Source organism: Staurois parvus, unplaced genomic scaffold (genome assembly GCF_062004578.1).
Source record: "Staurois parvus isolate SC_StPar_1 unplaced genomic scaffold, SC_StPar_1.0 ptg000011l, whole genome shotgun sequence".
Lineage (NCBI taxonomy): Eukaryota > Metazoa > Chordata > Amphibia > Anura > Ranidae > Staurois > Staurois parvus.
In genome coordinates, this window is record NW_028317807.1 from 9,870,856 (window position 1) to 9,892,599 (window position 21,744).

The 21,744-nt window shown below is 40.9% G+C and overlaps 1 protein-coding gene across 30 annotated transcripts in view; it reads left to right on the forward strand.

Moving 5' to 3' along the window:
- ABI2 (abl interactor 2) overlaps nucleotides 1-21,744 on the forward strand; it is a 140,974-nt gene that overhangs the window by 62,328 nt on the left and 56,902 nt on the right. For 8 of the 30 annotated variants that reach the window (XM_089670686.1, XM_089670775.1, XM_089670680.1 and 5 more), the window contains exons 2-6: nucleotides 4,978-5,145; nucleotides 8,953-9,129; nucleotides 16,533-16,550; nucleotides 18,376-18,473; nucleotides 19,437-19,586. In XM_089670686.1, coding sequence (XP_089526812.1) covers nucleotides 4,978-5,145; nucleotides 8,953-9,129; nucleotides 16,533-16,550; nucleotides 18,376-18,473; nucleotides 19,437-19,586 — 611 coding nt within the window. Of the gene's footprint in view, nucleotides 1-4,977; nucleotides 5,146-8,952; nucleotides 9,130-16,532; nucleotides 16,551-18,375; nucleotides 18,474-19,436; nucleotides 19,587-20,172; nucleotides 20,188-21,744 lie in introns of all 30 variants that reach the window. The other 22 variants (XM_089670761.1, XM_089670885.1, XM_089670753.1 and 19 more) reach the window with 4 other exon arrangements.

The window sequence follows — 21,744 nt, forward strand, 5'->3', positions numbered from 1 at the left end:
CCAAGTTATTCCTTGGATTTTGGGCCCCTCTCTGCAGCTAGTCTGTGAAAGTCTCACGTGTTTTGGGGTGTAATTATAAGTATGCCTATACTGTGTGTGTGTGTGTGTGTGTGTGTGTGTGTGTGTGTGTGTGTGTGTGTGTGTGTGTGTGTGTGAGAAATAACGTGTTAAAATGACAACTTTGTGGAAAAAAATATATTTATTTTTTGTTTTCCAAAAAATTTCAACTTCAAAAAACTCATCATGCCTCTTACTAAATACCATGGGGTAGCTACTTTCCAAAAAGTGGTTCTTTTTAAGGTATTTGTACTGTCCTAGCATTCAAGCATTTTAGGGCCTCAAGAAATGAAATAAGCCATCAATACATCAGGACTGAACAAGTTTCATATCTATCTAGTGCAAATCCAAATGCCCGATGCCCGGGACATGTAGTTCCGGGCACTGGGCAGGTTGTTTCTTCTTTCACTTAGCCCTGCTGAGGGAAAGCAGCAGGGCTGTCGGTAAACATGGGCAGAACGGCTGCAGCTGTGCATGCTGAGTGCAACTCTCTTCCAGCGAGCACACTCCTCCTCCCCCCCCCTTCCCCCCTCTTCCCCGCAGGGACGGGAGAGCATAGGAGAGAGGTATAATTTTGCTCTACCTCTACCTGCCCCTCTCCTCTGTGTCTGCCCCGCCTATACTCCAACCCCAGCCAGTGATTGCTTGAGGAAGGGGACGTGTGTGCGCGGGAAATTTGAAGATCCATCTGGCTGTACCAATATTGCTGCTGTCTGAGCCTGCAGTGAATGATCTCTGCACTAATGGAGCTCATCTCCCTCCATTCCCTCCCCCCTGTTCTTCCAGGAGCTTCACACACTTAACCATTGCATGTCCAGTTAGCAACTGAACTGTGATGTAAGGGCGCACTCCGCCACGGTCTGATGCGATGTAAGGGGCGCACTCCGCCGCTGTCCGATGCGATGTAAGGGCGCACTCCCCCGCGATGTAAGGACGCACTCTGCCACAATGTAAGGGCGCAATCCGCCGCGGTCTGATGTGATGTAAGGGCACACTCCAATGTATAGAGGTAATTGCTGGGGACATTGATTCAAGGGAGTACTCTGATGTGAACATGGTTTTCCTCCTGACCACTGCACTCCATATGTTTTTTTGTTTTTTTACTTGCTACTCACCCCTGTACTCTACATTATGCTGTGCATAGACCTAACTAAGATGCTCATTGTCCAACAGTTGCTGGCATTAATGAAATTCTTCTTTACGGTTGGCTCAGTAAGTCGTATTTTTCATTCAACCAGCAGGTTGAACAAAAAAAAATGATCTGATCCTGATGCACTCCGGAGCTTGATTTCTCTGCTCAGCATGTGCTTGTACTGAGGACAAAAGTGCATTCGTGTGCGAAGGTAATTTACTCACTCAGCAGATGCGCCTCCGCTGGGCGTTGAGAGACCGACACTCCCCTTTCCTGATGAGCAACCAATCTGTGCTCATCACACTGCAAGAGTCTCTCCTCTCCCTGCTAGTCCCCGGATGCAGTGCTGGAGATAGGCAGGGAGGTGAGTAGGGTATAAACCATGCAATAAGCTCCACAAGCTGGGCCCTCCTATTCCTTCTGTACTGAAATGTATTGTAATTGTACTGTCTCCCTTATATTGTAAAGCGCTGCGCAAACTGTTGGCGCTATATAAATCCTGTATTATTATAATAATAATGTTAAAAATATTAAAAGTTTACGTCACTATAAGTAGATTTGGAGGCCGATTTAGTCCTTGGACAAGTAGTTATTTAAATAACTTCCACACCTGTGTGTGTGTGTGTGTGTGTGTGTGTGTGTGTGTATATATGTGTGTATGTATGTGTGTGTGTGTGTGTGTATGTATGTATGTATGTGTGTGTATGTATATGTGTGTGTGTGTGTATATGTGTATATATAATATATATATATATATATATATAATGTGTATATGTGTGTGTGTGTGTATGTATATGTGTGTGTGTGTGTGTATGTATATGTGTGTGTGTATGTATATGTGTGTGTGTGTGTATGTATATGTGTGTGTGTGTGTATGTATATGTGTGTGTGTATGTATATGTGTGTGTGTATGTATATGTGTGTATGTATATATGTGTGTGTGTATGTATATATGTGTGTGTATGTATATATGTGTGTGTATGTATATATGTGTGTGTATGTATATATGTGTGTGTATGTATATATGTGTGTGTATGTATATGTATATATATGTATGTGTGTATGTATTTATATATATGTATGTGTGTATGTATGTATATATATATATGTATGTATTGTGTATGTATGTATGTATAGTGAAGGAAAAAAGTATTTGATCCCCTGCTGATTTTGAATGTTTGCCCACTCACAAAGAAATTATCAGTCTAAAAATTGAATGGTAGGTGTATTATAACACTGAGAGACAGAATAGCAACAAAATATTCAAAAGAAATGCATGCCTAGCAAATGCACTGATTTGCATATTCATGAGAGAAATAAGTATAAGCTGAAATTAGAAACAATCTCTTAAAGAGAGTGCTGCTAATCTCATTTTGTTACCTGTATAAAAGACACCTGTCCACAGGAGCAATCAAACAATCAGATTCCAAATTCTCCACCATGGCAAAGACCAAAGAGCTGTCCAAGGATGTCAGGGACAAGATTGTAGACCTACACAAGGCTGGACCGGGCTACCAAACTATCACCAAGCAGCTTGGTGAGAAGGTGACAACAGTTGGTGCAATCATTTGCAAATGGAAGAAACCCAAAACAACTGTCCGTCTCCCTAGGTTTGATGCACCATGCAAGATCTCACCTCGTAGAATGTCAATGATCATGAGAACAGTGAGGAATCATCCTAAAAATGCACGTGAGGATCTTGTCAATGATCTCCAATGATCTCCAGGCAGCTGGGACCACAGTCACCAAGAAAACAATTGGTAACACACTACGCTGTCAAGGATTAAAATCCTGCAGTGCCCGCAAGGTCCCTAAGCTCAAGAAAGCACATGTCCAGGCCTGTCTGAAGTTTGCCACTGAACATCTGAATGATGCAGAGGAGGACTGGTTGAAAGTGTTGTGGTCAGATGAGACCAAAATCGAGCTCTTTGGCATCCACTCAACTTGCCGTGTTTGGAGGAGGAGGAATGCTGCCTATGACCCCAAGAACACCATCCCAACTGTCAAACATGGTTGTGGAAACATTCTGCTTTGGAGGTGTTTTTCTGCTAAGGGGACAGGACAACTGCACTGCATCAAGGGGACAATGGACGGGGTAATGTACTGTCAAATCTTGGGTGAGAACCTTCTTCCCTCAGCCAGGACATTGAAAATGGGTCATGGATGGGTGGTCGAGCATGACAATGACCCAAAACACACGGCCAAGGCAACAAAGGAATGGCTCAAGAAGAAGCACATTAAGGTCCTGCAGTGGTCTAGCCAGTCTACAGACCTTAATCCGATTGAAAATCAGTGGAGGGAGCTGAAAGTTCGAGTTGCCAAACGTCAGCCACCATGCCTTAATGACTTGGAGAGGATCTGCCAAGAGGAGTGGGCCAAAATCCCTCCTGAGATGTGTGCAAACCTGATGACCAAGTACAGGAAACGTCTGACCTCTGTGTTTGCCACCAAGTACTAAATCATGTTTTGTGAAGGGCATCAAATATTTCCCTCATGAACATGCAAATCCGTGCATAATTTGGTAGACATGTATTTCTTTTTAATTTTTTGTTGCTATTCTGTCTCTGTGTTACAATACACCTGTGACGATCACGGCGTCAGACCCCCAGCCTTTCTCACGAACTCGTGACCGAAAGACTAGCCAATCTAAAACCGCGCTGTCACGTGCGTAACAATGCCATTCTTAGCTGCACCCTGCACAAAGATTTTCTAGCTAATGGACCACAATCTATGTACCTGCAGCCTGAGAGTGATTATTACTGGGTCAGGTTAACTACACAATTAACCCTTCACACTGCCACCACCGCCTTTTTGTGGGGAGGGGAAGGTGGAGGAGGGGAAGGGGGTGAGGGGTGGAGGGGGAGAGGGGTGGAGGGGAGGAGGGAAGGGGGAGAGGGGTGGAGGGGAAGGGGGAGAGGGGTGGAGGGGAAGGGGGAGAGGGGTGGAGGGGAAGGGGGAGAGGGGGAGAGGGGAGGAGGAAAGGGGGAGAGGGGTGGAAGGAAGAGGGAAGGGGGAGAGGGGTGGAAGGGAGGGGTGAGAGGGAGGTAGGAAGAGATGGGTGGGAGAGGTAGAAGGAAAGGAGGGGTGTGTGGAAGGAAGGTGGGACTCACACATGATTCAGTCAAAAGCATCAGAGCTGTCGGCTGCTGTGTTCAGTTTCCTGCCCACACATCCTCTGAAGCTGCATGGACTGGAGTGTGGGCGGGCACAGGGTGAGGCAGAGCAGATCCAGCCTCTTTCCCCTCTTCTCCTATTGATACAAAGGATAGGGGGAGGGGCTGAGCACCAAGGAGCACACAGCGAGGCAGGGGTGGGTGGGTAGAGAGAAACGTAACGTTCGGGGATGATCAGTGCAGTGGTGGGGGCGGTAACAAGCTGCGATCTCCTGTATGGCTTTCAATCACGCAGCTTGAAGCCGCGTCTCCTCCTCTTCCTCCTGCGGCTTTCAGCTGCTTCATTGAAAGCCATACAGGGAGATCACTGCTTGTCACCGCCACCCCTCCCACACACCCTTAGTCCTGGCGCTGCTCGCCCCCACCTTATTTCCACTCGCCCAATGCGAGTGGGCAAGTGGAAGTTTCGAGGGCTGTTGTAAAGCATTGCACAAATTGTTGCCACTTTAAGTCCATTAAATTTATTATTATTCTGTGTCTAGTCTATTGCTGGTTTAAACAAAGCCATATAAGACTGTAGTGGTGGAGTGCCCCTTGCGTTTGCTCAGTAGGTCAGACAAGCAGGTTAATAACATTTTGTAAATATGACAACTTATTTGACTTTCTTATTTTCAGTCTGCAGATAAACAAAGAGCGCTTGAAGAAACCAAAGCCTATACGACACAGTCCTTAGCTAGTGTGGCTTATCTCATTAACACCTTAGCCAACAATGTCCTTCAGATGCTGGATATTCAGGCTTCCCAGCTCAGAAGAATGGAATCTTCCATCAATCATATATCACAGGTAAGAAGAGACCATATTTGTAACACTATTGTCACATATTGCCGGACTGGACAAAATCATTTTTTTTTTTTTTTATAACAGATGTATTTTTGGAGCTTTTTCTATAAAAGGTACTCTTTGTACTGTATGTGGGCAAAATTTGTCAGTACATCATACAGGCAGGCAGTTTCACACTGACGGGAAGAATGAATGAACTACCAGAGCGCTCCACAGCACCGTAGTAGTTCATTGAGAGCTACAAGCTGTCATTCGCAAATAAATGTTGATTTCATTCACAGAACCCTGTGAATGGATGATGCAGCCATGTTGGCGAAGCCCCGCACAGCTGCGCTCTTTTCAAAAAGTGACAGCTCGTACGGGGAACTTCTCCCCATACTGCTGTCACATAGAGGGCTCATATCGCCAAGTCACTGCAGGAGTGGGAACATGTTATATGTTTCACCCGAAGGTGAGCTTATCCTTTATCCCTTTTGCTGCCAGAGCCGGTTTTGCGTTTTTTTTGCACACGTTTGAAAAAAATTATTTTAGGCCTGAAGATTACACAAAACCCCCAAAACAATATATAATTTCTGAAATCAGACGCCCTTGAGAATAAAATATTGGTAGTTCCAGTTTTTTTTTATGCCACATGATATTACCACAAAGATCTACTAAATGCAAGATTTCAGTAAAAAATACTTAAGTTAATATTGGTTAATAAATTACCCATTTTTGGTAGAATATAAAATGAGGTTGCACCGAGTAAATAGATACACAACATGGCAAACCTTAAATTTGCGTACACTTGAGAAATGGCAACAAATGTTAGTACCCTATATATTTTTTTTTATAAGCAACACTTTTAATACCCCTTATAGGTCATCAATCAGTTTAGTGTTACGGAGGAGGTCTAGTGCTAGAATTATTGCTCTTATTGTGGCGGGCGCGGCGATGTGTAACGTGTATTGCAATTGACATTGTCATGTGTCGGTACATTCGTATGTGCGTGTATGTTGGGGGGGGGGGGGCTGAAAACTTTTGGGGAGGAGGGGGATATGTGCTTGGGTGTAACTTTTTTTTTTTTCTTTTTTTTTTTTCCAATTAAAAAAAAAAAATTTTTACTTACATTTTTTTTCCCTCGATCACGTGTGTCCGCTCAACTCCTTCTCCTCTACTGTCGGCACTTGTTATATAACTATCCCGGGCCCACAGATGGGCAAGTGGAGCCCGGGATACATGTGGGGTAGGGCAGGTGCAGGTGGGTTTGGGGTCAAGAAGACAAAAAAAATTTGCTTGCCCCACTGCAGGACTTAACAAAAAAAATCCACCTGCCCTGGCACCTTAATGACGGTCGATATAATATATTGTGTACCCCTGTATAGATAGATTAACCACCTCCCGCCCGCCATATAGTCCAATGACAGGCGCAAGGTGGTTCTCTCGTTCTGAGAGGACGTCATATGACTTCCTCCCATGCTCACCGCGCATGCGCGGCTCAGGGAGCGCGCAGCGTGGCGATCGGCGGTCCGCTGTGTCCTTCGGACACAGCGGATCACCGATCACGGAAAGAGCCAAAGATGTCGGATCGGTCGTGTGATCAGCTGTGTCCAATCACAGCTGATCACATGTAAACACGGAAAATGCCGGTTAGTGCCGCCTATCAGTGCTGCCTTTCAGTGCCAATCAGTGATGCCTGTCAATGCCCATCAGTGCCGCCTATCAGTACCCATCACTGCAGCCTCATTAGCGCACATCAATGAAGGAGAAAAATCACTTATTTACAAAATTTGAACAAAAACTAAGAAAACTTTTTTTCAAAATTTTCAGTGGTTTTTGGTTTAAGAAAAAATAAAAAACCCAGGGGTGATTAAATACCACCAAAAGAAAGCTGATAAAAAGTTCATATGGGTACAGTGTTGCATGACCGTGCAATTGTCATTCAAAGTGCGACAGCGCTGAAAGCTGGAAATTGGCCTAGGCAGGAAGGGGGTATAAGTGCCCAGTATGCTAGTGGTTAAAAAAAAAAAAAAATTATAGAGTTTGAATCTGAATCAGATTTTGAATCCGAGATCAAAATTTTTATTTGCAGGAATTAAATTTTAGAAGACCTACAGCACTGTTTTGTGGCTTTTCAGACAGGACTGTAATATAATACTAGAAAAGCTACAATTTCTGGGGAAATTGTGTGAAGTGTTCTTGCTTCCATCAGTAGTCTACAACTAGAGTGGGCGGAGTAACTGGGTGGAGTGGCTGGAGTAACTGTTGTGTGGTTGGAGTGTCTGGAGTAACTGTGAAAAGGTCACTGGGCGCGAGTTGCAAACAAATGGTCATATTGTGAAACTATCAGGGCTATGGCTTAGCCGGACGTTTTTAGTGGCAGCAGGGGTAGCTGAACATTTTGATATAAGATTTGTGTAGGTGCGCTTGAAAATGAGGGAATGGTGGCAGTTTAGAAATCATGTCCTGCTTTTTTAGCTCACACTCTAGCTTTTGTCAGCTCCCAATATTTCGTGAGCCATTTGGCAAAACGTTCCACAAAGTAATAGCACACCAATCGGGAACAATCCGCACGTTTCGGTGTATTACTATGTATGTAGTGTAAAAATTGTGGGAGGAGTTAGCGTGGTAAATTTGGCTATAATAAGAATATATATGTGAGATAAGAATATATTTGTGAGAAAACAATAAGTGTTCTTTGCAAGAACACTTAATAACAGTAAGTGGTCTTGCCATAGCACTCCTGACGGTGTAAGGCATATATGCAGCATCAGAAATGTGGACTTTCTTGTGTTTTGTTCTTATGTGCGGCATAGGTTTGTGCTGACCGAACACTCAATCACGCACCCCCCTTGTGTGGATAGCTCCTGGTCACAGAGTAACGATTGAGAGCTGGTAAAACTGGCTCATGATCATTATGATGGCTAGTAGCTGAAGGAGAAGTCTGTGTAAACAAAAAAGTGTTTGGGGGAAAAAAAATAGATCCTGGCTTGATATAGTTTAGTGTTCGTAATGATGTGTTTTAGGTATGCTTCGTGTCACTGTCACGTAGGAAAAGAAAAAAGCACACGTGGCATTCTTCTGCACATTACATGAAGGATCATTGTAATGGCATAATATATACAGCTAAAGTTTTTTTTTTTTTTTTTTTTTTTATTTTAAATATTCAGTATATATATTTTTTACCATTTTGGGCTAGTTTTTCTATAATAAAAAAAAAATCAGGAGATATACATTATTTAATGCCACCAAATGAAAGTAATTGGTCATGGAAAAAAGGTGTAATTCATCTGGGGTGCCTTGAGATTTTGCATACTTTTAAGGTTCGATGCACAGTAGGCTTTAAAAAAATGCCAGTTCTTTTGACAGAAAAAATGCTCGTACAGAGCGTCTTTTCTACACGCGGGTTTTAGGTTTTTTTTTGTTTTTTTTTTTCCCCTGCCAGAACACTCCTCTTCTTAAAATGCAAACCAGAAGGGTTTTTTCTGCCTCTGAGCTTAAAATATGCCTCTAAACGTCCTAATGTGCATAGACACAGGATAACATGGAGCTGCTTCTACAGGAAAAACACAAAACTCCTGTAGAAGCAGCATTTTTAAGCCAAGTGTGCATGGACACTAAACGGTGTCTTGACTAAAAAAAAAAAAGGTTTAGAAAAGCTGTGTTAGATTGTGCTGTTTGAGTTAGCTGACATGTGTTTACCATAGTATTTGTTACAAATGGTAGGTATTAAAGCTTGCCTTCATAATTATGGTTAGTAAAAGCTCATCAAAAATCCATGAAACGTTTCTTATACTTTGAGTTTTATGATAACATTACTGTAATTTCTAGACAGTGGATATTCATAAAGAGAAAGTTGCAAGAAGGGAGATTGGAATCTTGACAACAAACAAAAATACTTCTAGGACGCACAAAATAATTGCTCCAGCGAATTTGGAGAGACCAGTCCGTTATATACGTAAACCTATCGACTACACAATCCTTGATGACACTGGACATGGGGTGAAGGTATGTAGAATTTTTATGTTAAGAAGTGTACTGATGTGTTGGAGTTTAGAAATTGGGTGTAAAACATTGTGTTGAACTGTACAGGCAACCAGATGCATAAACACAGTTGGCCACGTAATCTGTTTTGCATCTTTTACTGTATATCTTAGAAATGTACTTGAGCACTAAAATACCTCTGTAATAGTTTTGTATAAAATGTTGTTTTTCATAAACCTAAAACGGCAAAATAAAACTCAGCCCTTGGTAGCGTTTCACTAGCCGAAATTAAACTTAACCTTCCAAACACTATTCAGTCAGTGATAACTGTGTAAAGCAAAAGTCTACCACTGTGATGACAACTAAACATTCATAAATGTCCCATGCATTAATCCAAAAGGTCTTCAAGTACTCCAATCCAAAAACCAGTCTTGGTCTTCAGAATACTTTCACCTGCACTGTGCATAACATGATTTCCACTCCCCATAAGACTCACAACTCACTAATTGTATTTTCCTCTCATTTCCTGACTAGCAAACAACGCTCACATCAAGTTCCTTTAGAGTGGCTCCTCCTTCAATACACCTCTGTTTGCTCCACACTGTCTCCCATAGACATACTCACAGTAGACACATTGAGGGGATCACACTTACACAGAGTCCTGGGTAGAACCTCTGACCATCTATACATCACCACCACCGCCGCTCTCTGCAAGTCCACACATCCATCGCCACGCTCCTCCACCTTCTTTCATGATTTTGTTACTGCTCACACACCCAGGAGTGTGCAGTTAGAGATCCTTGGAAGGAAAATCTTCCCTGTTAAGTACCCATTAAGTATAGGCACTTGGAGACCCCCAAAATATAACAGAATGAGGTACAGTTAAATCTGAAAAATCATTATTGCTCTTTGTGACCACATTGTGGACAATCCTTGTTCCACTGTCATGCTGGCGTTGCTAGCTTGGGCTCAGTTGTGGGACACATCTTTATACACTTAGAAATGGATTCTCCAAATATTTTGTGCAGGTTGGTGCTGTAGAAATGCTGTTGCAACTCAAAATATTTTCTGGTTTGTATCTTTGTATATTCCTAACCGTACACCCTAGCATACTTGATTCTAGAATTAAGAAAATGGCACACTACTGCTATCTCCTGTCAGACACAGGCTCCACCTCTGACATGTTTCACTCATAATTGGGCTTTCTCAGAATTAAAAGTCGCAGAATTACAAAAATGCTCCAGAGTCTGCATCTGGTGAGGTATGTGTTTTAGCTTTTGAACAAACTATTAACATTTTGGATTTAGCACTAGTGCCACTCTATTTTCTTCATTTTTATACCTGGTACACATGATGAGAAAATCAAATGAATTATTGTTTGGGTTTTTTTGCATGCTAATCTCATGTTCAATACGAGAGTCTTGCTATGTCTACAAAAATTCTTGTACGATCCAGTACAACTTCCTGTTTGCGTGGCTATGTACCAGTGTGCAATTGAAAGTGATGTCAACATTTATAATATAAAAAAATATTTACTGAGTTTATATATTTTATAATATCTGCATATTATAATCAAAATTGTGTTGCATTAAGATCATCATTCCATTATTTCTGTCCTGAAAACAATGTTTTCTTTGCGAACATTTTTGTTGTATAAAAAGATTGTTTTCATTGCCATTTTTTCCTTCCTGGTTGTTCTCTTGTTTCCGAACATGCGTGGTCTTGGTCACTCAATTCTGAAAGGATTATGAAAAAATGCAATACTGATTAAATAAATATTGTTTGTTCCGTTGTCTTATGAGAAGTTTTTTCGTGCTTGTCCCTTCAGATATTTTCACATGAACTGTTGTGATTGGCTCTTGAAAGCTGTGGACTAAAGAATAGATTATAGAACAATCACTTCAAATGTGTGGTTTTTATCTCCTCATGTGTACCAGGCATTAGAATATACACTATATTGCCAAAAGTATTGGGACACCCCTCCAAATCATTTGATTTAAGTGTTCCACTCCCCTCCATGACCACAGGTGTATAAAATCAAGCATGCAGACTTCTTTTTCAAACATTTTGTAAAAGAATGGGTCTCTTTCAGGAGCTCAGTGAATTCAAGCATGGTATCATGATAGGTTACCATCTGTGCATAAAGTCCATCCGTGAAATTTAATTACTACTAAATATTACATGGTTAACTGTTGGAATTATAACGAAGTAAAAGCAACTGGGAATAACAGTACTCGGCCACTAAGTGGTAGGCCACGTAAAATGACAGAGCCGGGTCAGCGCATGCTAAAGTGTGCAGAAGTCACCAACTGTCGGATGCAGTGGTGCAAAGCACGCCGCCACTGGACTCTAGAGCAGTGGAGACATGCTCTCTGGAGTGATGAATCACGCTTCTGTGTCTGGCAATCCAATGAATGTGTCTGGGTTTGGCAGTTGCCATGAACGGAAAGTGCCTGTAAAGTTTGGTGGAGGGGGGATTATGTTGTGGGGTTGATTTTCTGGGGCTGGGCTTGGCCCCGTAGCCTCCCTAGCGGTCGTATTATGTCAGTATTTCTGTGCTCAAAGCGGTACATTTGTTTGCATGGAAATATGTATTTTTTTATTGTAGGCCTGTAATTCTTTGGAATAAGGCACTGAAATCTTTCCAAGAGTCGAGTAAACATCCCGGGTGTGTTAAAATTTGAAACACGAAATCATAAATTATAATTTAATAAATAATCATAAAACATAATAATTTAATTCAATAATATAATCAAACCAAAAACACTGCAATTTGAAATAGAGCGCCAAGTTCGCACATCACTGAGCAAAGTCGCAAAATCGTTTTCAGTGTCTGATGACGAATTTCCCCACGAATAATTATCACTCAATTCTGCAAGTGGTTCTTATTTACTATTGCTGTTCTCTAGCTGGTCTAAAACCGCTTTTGACATAAAGGGATGCTTTTTGGACACCGTGGACATTTCTCAGTTTCCAGGCAGAATGGTAAAAATGCAGGCAGGGCGCAGGACAAAGCACTAGGGACAAAATGTATGTGAAATGCTTTGATACAGTAATGTTTTACTATGTGATTTTAGTGTATTTAGTGAATGTCACTTTTTCACATTTTTAAATTTCCCGCCATTCCATCCCTGTACGTCCTGACGTCGCAGGGAACAGAACCCAGAAGACGGATGCCGGCATTGGCCTGAGGACATTGCAGGGGACACTGCAGGAGGGACATCGCGGGAGCAAAGGACAAGGTAAGTGAAGAAGAGATCCCAGAGCAGCGTTGCAAGGTATTCCTGAGTGTAGCTCGGGGTTACTGCTTGTGGTGCTGAAATTTTACCCCGAGCTACACTCGGGAATACCTCCAGGGAGGTTAATTCCAGTGAAGGGAACTCTTAAGGCGTCAGCATACAAAGACATTTTGGACAATTTCATGCTCCCAACTTTGTGGGAACATTTTGGGGATGGCCCTTCCATGTTCCAACATGACTGTGCACCAGTGCACAAAGAAAGGTCCATAAAGACATGGATGAGCAAGTTTGGGGTGTTAGAAATTGACTGCCATGCACAGAGTCCTGACCTCAACTTGATAGAACACCTTTGGGATGAATTAGAGTGGAGAATGCAAACCAGGCTTCTCGTCCGATATCTGTGCCTGCCCTCACAAATGCACTTCTGGAAGAATGGTCAAACATTCCTATAGACACACTCCTAAACCTTGTGGATAGCCTTCCCAGCTGAGTTGCAGCTGTTATAGCTGCAAAGGGTGGGCCAACTCAATACTGAACCCTACAGACTAAGACTGGAATGCCACTAAAGTTCATGTGTGTGTAAAGGCAGATGTTCCAATACTTTTGGCAATAAAGTATATATGTAGAATGGATCCTTTGAGAGCCTTGCAATTTGCAGCCAGTATTCTTGTTAATTTATATAGGCTTGGAACGGTACCTACGGCTTGCAGCTGTCTTCTAAATGATACCTTTTTACCTAGTTGTGTTTATAGCACTGCAAGTCCAGCATGATAAAACATAGTTTTGCTAACAGTTCTAAAACTGACAAAACATTAGTTGTGCATATTTACATATTTTAGAGTATTTTTTATTTTTTTTTAAACTTTCTTGGCCATTCTGATAAGCTATGTGAGTGCAATTTTACCATTAAATCTGCTGTCTCTCTTCTCTACCTGCATTGGGAGTATCTACAAGCCGGCTGCCTCCTCGGACAAGTCCATACTACTACAGATGGACTTGGACACTACCTCCATATGGACCTTCTACTAACCCCCATTGCAGATGGTCCATCCGCAAATGCACATAGGGTAGATGCGTCTTAGCGTTCACTTCCCCCACTCACCTCTTCAATATTGAGTTGGCCCACCCTTTGCAGCTATAACAGCTTTAACTCTTCTGGGAAGGCTGTGTCCACAAGGTTTAGGAGTGTGTCTATGGGGTTGAGGTGCAGGCCAGTCAAGTTCCTCCACCCCAAACTTGCTCATCCATGTCTTTATGGACCTTGCTTTGTGCACTGGTGTGCAGTCATGTTGGGATAAGAAGGGGCCATCCCCAAACTGTTCCCACAAGTTGGGAGCATGAAATTGTCCAAAATGTCTTGGTATTCTGATGCCTTAAGAGTTCCCTTCACTGAAACTAAGAAGCCCAGTCCCTGAAAAACAACCCCACACCATACTTTACACTTGGCACAATGCAGTCAAGCAAGTATTGTTCACCTGGCAACCACCAAACCGAGACACATCCATCGGTTTGCCAGACAGAGAAGCGTGGTTGGTCACACAGTGAACATGTCTACACTGCACTAGAGTCCAGTGGGGGCATGCTTTACACCACTGCATCCGACACTTTGCATTGCACTTGGTGATGTAAGGCTTGGTTGCATCTGCTCAGCTATGAAAACCCATTCCATGAAGCTATCTACACACTGTTGTGCTAATCTGAAGGCTACACAAAATTTGGAGGTCTTTAGCTATTGACTCTGCAGATAGTTGGCAACTTCTGCGCACTTTGCTCTTCAGCGTGCTCTGACCCTGCTCTGTCATTTTATGTGGTTTAGCACTTAGTGGTGTTATTACAAAGTGGAAGCAACTGGGAACAACAGCAACTCAGCCACTAACAGTTAACTGTGGAATATTTAGTAGCAAGGAAATTTCACGGATGGACTTATTGCACAGGTGGCAACCTATCACGGTGACGCTTGAGTGCACCGAGCTCCTGAGAGAGATCTATTCTTTTACAAATGTTTGTAGAAGCAGTCTACATGCCTAGGTGCTTGATTTTACAGACCTGTGGTCATGGAGGTGATTGTAACACCTGAATCCAGTGATTTAGAGGGGTGTCCCAATACTTCTGGCAATATTGTGTATTGGCGTTCTGGATTTACACACATGGGTAAACGCTTATGTGGTTGCCTACAGTTATTTGCATCTACTGCTGTATTTCTGTGGCACCTGCGCATCTCTGGGCATGGGAAAATGTCAGTTTTGCACTTCGCATATATAGGCCTCTCGCAGTCTGTATATGAGGCCTAAGAATGCATATGACAAATTGTTCTCTGTGGCATATGATATTCCATCTTTTACTTTTGCGGCTGCGGCTGGGCGGTAGCTACAGGCAAAGCGTACTAACACAAGGGGGTCGCCCCCCCCCCCCCACTGCTGTGGAATGAAGACCCCGGTGATCATGTGATCGCTATGCAAGCAAATCTGTTATGAATCCATGTCATAACTGCCCTGGCATTTTAACACCTCAAGGAATGATAGGCAGTCAGAAAGTAAAAGCTGTGTAAATTCCAATATATATAAAATAGTTTGTAGACGCTATAACTTTCACACAAAACAATTAATATACATGTATTGAGATTTTTTTTTTTTTTTTTACCAAAGACATGTAGCAGAATACATTTTAGCCTAAATTTATGACTGACTTGAGTCTATTGGATATATTTTATAGCCAAAAGTGAAAAATGTTTTTTTTTTTTTTCAAAATAGTTTTTTTTTTTTTTTTGTTTATAGCGCAAAAAATGAAAACCGCAGAGGTGATCATATACCACCAAAAGAAAGCTCTATTTGTGTGAAACAAAGGACATAAATTTCGTTTGGGTACAGCATTGCATGACCAGTGCAATTACCAGTTTAAATGGCGCAGTGCTGAACAGCAAAAAATGGCCTGGTCATGAAGGGGGGTAAATCCACAGGAGGGCAAGTGGTTAAAGCTTTCTTCTATTTTCATCTGGTGATCTGGCCAGTAAGTCCTGTTTTTTTTTTTGTTTTTTTGTTTTTTTTTTTTTCCCACAAGAACAAGCTATCCTGCAGATGTATCTGGTACAGGGATGAGACAAACTACTAAACACTGGCAGTGGTGCTTACAATGATCAGTTTCATCTATGTAAAACCTTTATCCCAAAAGGAAAAAAAACGGTTGCTGTAACTTCTTATAAAACGCTATATGGAGTTTGGCTTCAGTTGCTGTCCAAATGTTCCCCTTGTGTGCTTTTATTCAGAGTGAGGGCACTCTAATACAGGAACTGTGTTGCTGGACAGATCATCAGGTGAAAACCAAGGAGAAAATACCAAAAAAAAAAGATAAGGAATGCAGCCACCACATCTAACAATTCGTAAGCTCTTCGATGTATTACTTATTGGTTTTGCATTTAATACCGAACGATTAGGAAAACAGGATTTTAGACTTACTGTAAAATCAATTTCTTGGAGTTTATTAGGGGACTCAGGTTTTAAGATCACTCATTACTGGTGTTGCGTGAAACTGAAGGGGGGGGGGGGTTATACTAGGTGGGTTTTTTTTTTTTTTTTTGTAAAATAACATGTTCTACTTACCTGCTCTGTGCAGTGGTTTTGCACAATGCAGCACCCAAGCAGGCGTCTTCCGAAGCCGCTGCTCTGTGTGTCCATTCATGCACGGAGCCATGGCTTGGCCCAACCCCCTCTATCCTCATTGGTTGACTGACTGTGATGATTGACAGCAGCGGAAGCCATTGCTGTCTCAACCAATGAGATTGTGATGGGGCTCAGGTAAGTATTGATTGGGCTTGGGTCACTGTTGCACACCAAAGGTTTTTTTACTGTCATGCATAGAATGCATGAAGGTAATAAACCTTGAGCCTTTACAACCACTTTAACATTAACATCTCATTGGTTGCCAGTTTCTCCTGTAGGTGGCAGCATAACCCATATGTGTCAGAATTCCTTCTGACCCTGTGTCCCTTAATGAACTCCTAGAAAAGGAAGTTGTGGTAAGTCAGAAATCCTGTTTTTTCAGTAGAGATTCTGTGTTGTATGGCTGTTGCTAACCAATGTTGAAATTGCAAATTGCTTTGCTGATTTTATTTTTTTTTTCTCTTTCCTTACTATTCATAACACATTTTAACTGCCTTTCTTTTTTTCTTGCGTGCTTCATTTATACGTAAAGTGGTTGCTTAGATTTAAGGTAAGACTCTGTAGGCATGATTGTCTACAATTTTATGTCAATAGACAATACCCAACATAAGATATGGGTTGAAAATCGTATTCAGATGTTCAACATTTTGTTGGATTGTTTGCAGAAACTGCATAACCAATATTGCATTACGGTCTTAAAATATTCAGATGCATCCCTTTTAAGTCTGGGGTGTTGCGCTAATTTATTTACAAATAACCATCAATGTTACTTACCTCTCTGTGTGATCTGGGAAGGAAATAATCCAAAAAGCTAATAAATTGCACTGCTAAACATATTCCAATGTTAACACCATTACAGGAAATGGAAAAACACAAGAACTTAGTAGCCTCAACTGAATGAATGCTTTTATTTTTTTTTATCCCTCTAGACATGTCACAAAATGCACAATATAAGAAGAGTTTGTACTCTAGAAGTAAAAGTTAGCAGATATCACATGTTAAACACATTTAATATTGTACATAAAAGCTATTGTTTTGATAAATAATTTAAATTGTACTGAATAGTGCATCATTTTTTCTCTTAGAAATGTTTGTCTACAAGATCTGTATGCTGCGGTAAGCACAGTGTTATTCTGGCGAGTATACTGCACTTGGCACAGTCATGAGTACTGGCTTGGTAGTGCAGTTTTAATGTAGGTAGGAGTAAAGGTAACAGGTGTCATAAAGCAGTTTAGTTTTGTGGTGAGATTACGCAGAGGAATATAAAGTTTCATAATTCTTGCTAAAAAGATATGAGTAGAAAATGCTTAGAAGACTGTTTTTAGAAGTTAGGTTTTTAGTTCTGTTTCCATGGGGAAAATGGAGAGGGGAGTGGAGCTTCCAGTATCCACACCTGTTGCAATGACAATGAGGATAGAATTTCCCTTGTGTTTAAAGTGTGCAACTCTCATCTGTTTTCTCTACAGGGCAGGAAATTATCCAAAATTAAGAAAAATGATTTGTCTTTAGATATAACTAGTGTTAAAGAGCTTTATTCACCATATACAGCAGCAGAAGCACTAAATACACTTCTTACAAATAGAATGAAGAGACAGATCTCACCTCTTGTGGTTGTTTTAATAAAGTTTTAGTGCCCCGTGATCGCCTAGTAATATCTTGATATGTTACAAAATGTTATCTACACACTTGAGATTTGTAATTGCTACTACCCACATATAAGAGGCGTTGTTTATTTTTCTTATTATTACTGAGGCTGTCTTGCTAAATAATTTTGTTATTAAAATGAAAAAACTTTATTCAAAAAAAATTGCAAGCACATTTGGTGTTAAAGGATGAATTCACCTTTTTGTAACATTACATGGTACACCCATACTGAGGGTGTAAAGGACCGGCCCCCGTGATCCCCCATTGTGATGGCTTTCCCCCCTGCTAGCTGTCAATTTACAAAAAAAAATTGACAGCAGCCCCCTGTGTGGGGCTCTGCCTGCATGGCGCCAGCGATCTTGCTGATTGCTGGCCCAATGCTTTACAGGCTCCCAAAACAAAAAATAGTAAATGCACATTTTTTACCTGCAAAAAAAAAAAAAAAATGTGCATTTTATTATTTTGTGTTTTAAAAGTTGAACTTGTCCTTTAAGTGGTGTTGGTGCATAACTCCAGTATTGTTTAGAAATATACGTAGAAAAATGTAACGCCAAATGTGCTTGCATATTTTATGCTGTAATTTCTTCTCAAATTGTCCAAGGAATCTGTTCCTTGAACATTTTTAAAATACAGCGTCCAAAGTGTTGCACTGTCTATAAAACAAATTCCTACACTGTCCATCTCCATAGGTGTTGATATCCTAATGCGCTACTGTCTTCCATTTTATTCAGGTCAGTACGCAGAATATGAAGATGGGTGGATTGCCACGTACCACTCCACCTACCCAGAAGCCCCCTAGTCCACCAGTGGCTGGCAAAGGAACTCTTGGGTAATTATTTTGCTGTCATAGTACAGGAAATACTGCAGTCATCACAGATGCATTGTATCCTGATCTGCAAGCTTAAAGGCTTCCTGGCTGTTATGTTGCCTAAGTAGTTTTCAGCTGATATAATTTTTTATATCGTTTCAAAGGAAATGTTTAAATGTTTCATAAACATTTCAAAGTCTTTGTCCTATAAATATTTTTAAATTCTGTTGATGTTATGTGTTGCGTATATGCATGTCATTTTCCCCCAAAGTAATTGTTCTATGTTTGATCCTCAGAAGGCCTATCTTCTGCATGTTAAAAAGAACAATTTATTATTTTTAAAGCCAGTTATGAATACCTGTTTATTTACTGCCTAAAATTTATATAAGCAGTTGAACACCTAGTAATAGAAATGGTTTACTTTTTTAAAAAAAATCAAATCCAAGGATATGCTTTTATGCAATAATTATACTGCTTTACCACTGCTGACAGATTACACTGTCTTCTAGGCATACAATTTACTATATTAAGAAAATAGCTTTTGTAGACCTTCCCATTGGACAGAGAACATCTACATAATGAACATTTTAATGTTTATCCTATTTCAGCTGACAACTAGTTCCCCAGATCATTTCTGTCTACATCACATTTTTATTTTCACAAAATTCACTCTGTGGCAAATCCTTTTTTTGTTTGTGCAATTACAAACCTGAATGTTGCCTGAGTTCTAAGTTCTCAACCAATGCTCTGCAAATGTTCTAGCAGTGAAGGGGTTGAAACATGTGAATCTTAACTGAGGTTTGAGTCAGGCCTACATTCTTTTTCATTAGTTTTACAAGCTGTTCAAAGGATGTTTGATTAAACATAAACCCCTCCCATCAAGAGGTTGAGATGTGGTGCTGTAACACATTTATCCTACTTTCCCACATTTTCGGGATATCATCTGGAGGTTTATTTTTTTACTTTTTGTTTTTCTTCTTGAAGGCGACAATCACCCTATCGCACACTGGAGCCTGTGCGTCCCCCTGTCGTTCCAAATGACTATGTTCCCAGCCCCACACGTAACATGGCTCCCTCACAGCAACAGAGCCCTGTTAGAACAGCTTCAGTCAACCAGAGGAACCGCACATACAGGTATATGTAAGCTATATAAGCAACTGTGCCAAATGGTGGCTGACGTATTCCTATAATCAACTCACCACATTTTATCAGGTTACTGAAGTCTGTTTTCAGTTAGTGCTAAAATCATAAATGAGGTGAAAAAGGCCCATATATTTCCCGATTTAAAGCATTATTTTTATTATTGGATATAGGAGCTCACTGACTTTTTATTCTTTATAATTTTGCACAACTTAAATTGTGTACTAACTCCAGCTGAAATAATTTAGTTTTTGTAAAGTGGAGTAGTTTCATTGGCAACTGAAAAGAAAAACTGAAATATTGTTACTTAAACTTCTACTTTCTGAAATATCAGGAAACAATCCATTAATTGATTTGTTTTTTGTTTTTTTACCCACTGCCATGGCATCCCTTGTGAAAATGGGGCTTTTTGCTAGATATATACACATTTAATTTACAAGCTTCTTCACTACTACAGAGCATCAGAAAGCGTTTGGCACTGCCTGTGCTTTAAGATTTGGTTTGTGACCGGTGTTTTACCATTTTTGTGTGTGATTTTATTTTTCTTTTTAATCTTTTTTTTTTTCCCAAATTCATATAGGTCTTTTACATTGAGGTCAGTCCTTTTGTGTGTCTTGTTCCAAAAGCATGTAGTACCAACCCTTTCAGATATGTTGTTTAGTTTCCTGCACAGATGTTTTTACTTGCTTTTTCTAAATGTTTTGCAAGGTTGACGTTAGAGCTGTCTTATACGTTTTTAATTTTGCACAATATGCTTACAGTGGATTAAGTGATTAAATTTTGCCTAAACAGGGTTCTTTATACAATATGAAATTGGGAAAAACAGTAATAACTTTCAGTCGGTATTGAATAAGAGCAGCCAAAGCTGAAATAAGGTTGGCTGCTCTTGAGTATTGTACTTATATTACATTATATAACCAAAAGAATGTCTCCTGTAACAGCATATCTTGGTTTTTAAAGCAGAATTAAATGCAAAATGTTTTTAGTCATTTTAGAGTAAGGGAGGGTTATATCACCTGTAAATCTTTTTTTTTTTTTTTTTTTTTTTTTTTGCCATCTCTGTCATACAAGGGAGATTTCTTTTCACCTTCTGTTCACTATGCAAAGCAGGAAGTGAAAGGAAATCCTCCTCAAAGTGAGGGAATCCCAGGCTGTCACAAGGGTCATCAGAACTGTCTACATTGGAAGATTTCTCCCCTATTAATGTTCTCAGGACAACCCAAAATTTGGAATTTTCTTTTACTTTCACTTTCTGTGATAACAGTAAACAGCACAAATAGAGAGGGTGAATCTCCCTAATGAACACTGTCAGCAATAAAAACTGACAGGTAATCCATCATCCAATCTATCCAAAGATGAAAAAAAGTTTTGCCTCTAGTTACACTTTAAAACGAGCTTCCTCTCGACCGGGACAAGTAGTTTCTTTCTACCTTCAGCCCTGCTGTGGGAAAGCAGCAGGGCTCACCTGTCATGTAAAGCAATTGGCGGCAGCGCTGCCGACAATTGCTTCACACAGTGCCAGCCTCTCCGCGCCCCCGGCATGAGGTCTCCCGAGCTCTGCTTTCCCATCTGCAGGCCTGGTTCGCTATCGGCTAGAAGGGAGGGAGAAGAGCGGACAAGTCCGCTCCCCTCACCTTCTTGTGCTGACCCAGAAGTGATGTTACAATGTCACTTCCGGGTCCCCGCTGAGAGATTAGAGAGATTATAATACAATCCCCAGGAAAGAATGTAATATGGTGCGATGTGCACCACATTACATTCAGTGGAGCAGAGGGGAGACATCCAGGGTCGTTTAGACCTTGGATGTCTCAAAGAGAACTTGTCACCAAAAATCATCACATAGGGGACTTGTACCCTATGTGATGAAAAAAAATTAATTTTTTTACACTTTTAGTAAAAAAAAAAAAGTTACACCCAAGCATATTACCCCCCCCCCCCAAAAAAAAATATTGAGGCCACCACCCCCACATATATGCACATACAAATGTGAAAGCACACGCTGAGGCTTCTACATCTGAAACCGGTGATTGCAATATATGTTACATATCGCCACGCTCTCCAGAATAAGAATAATAATTCTAGCACCAGACCTCCTCCGTAACACTATAAGGACTATCACTATCCGTGACCTGTAAGGAGCTTTAAAAGTGTC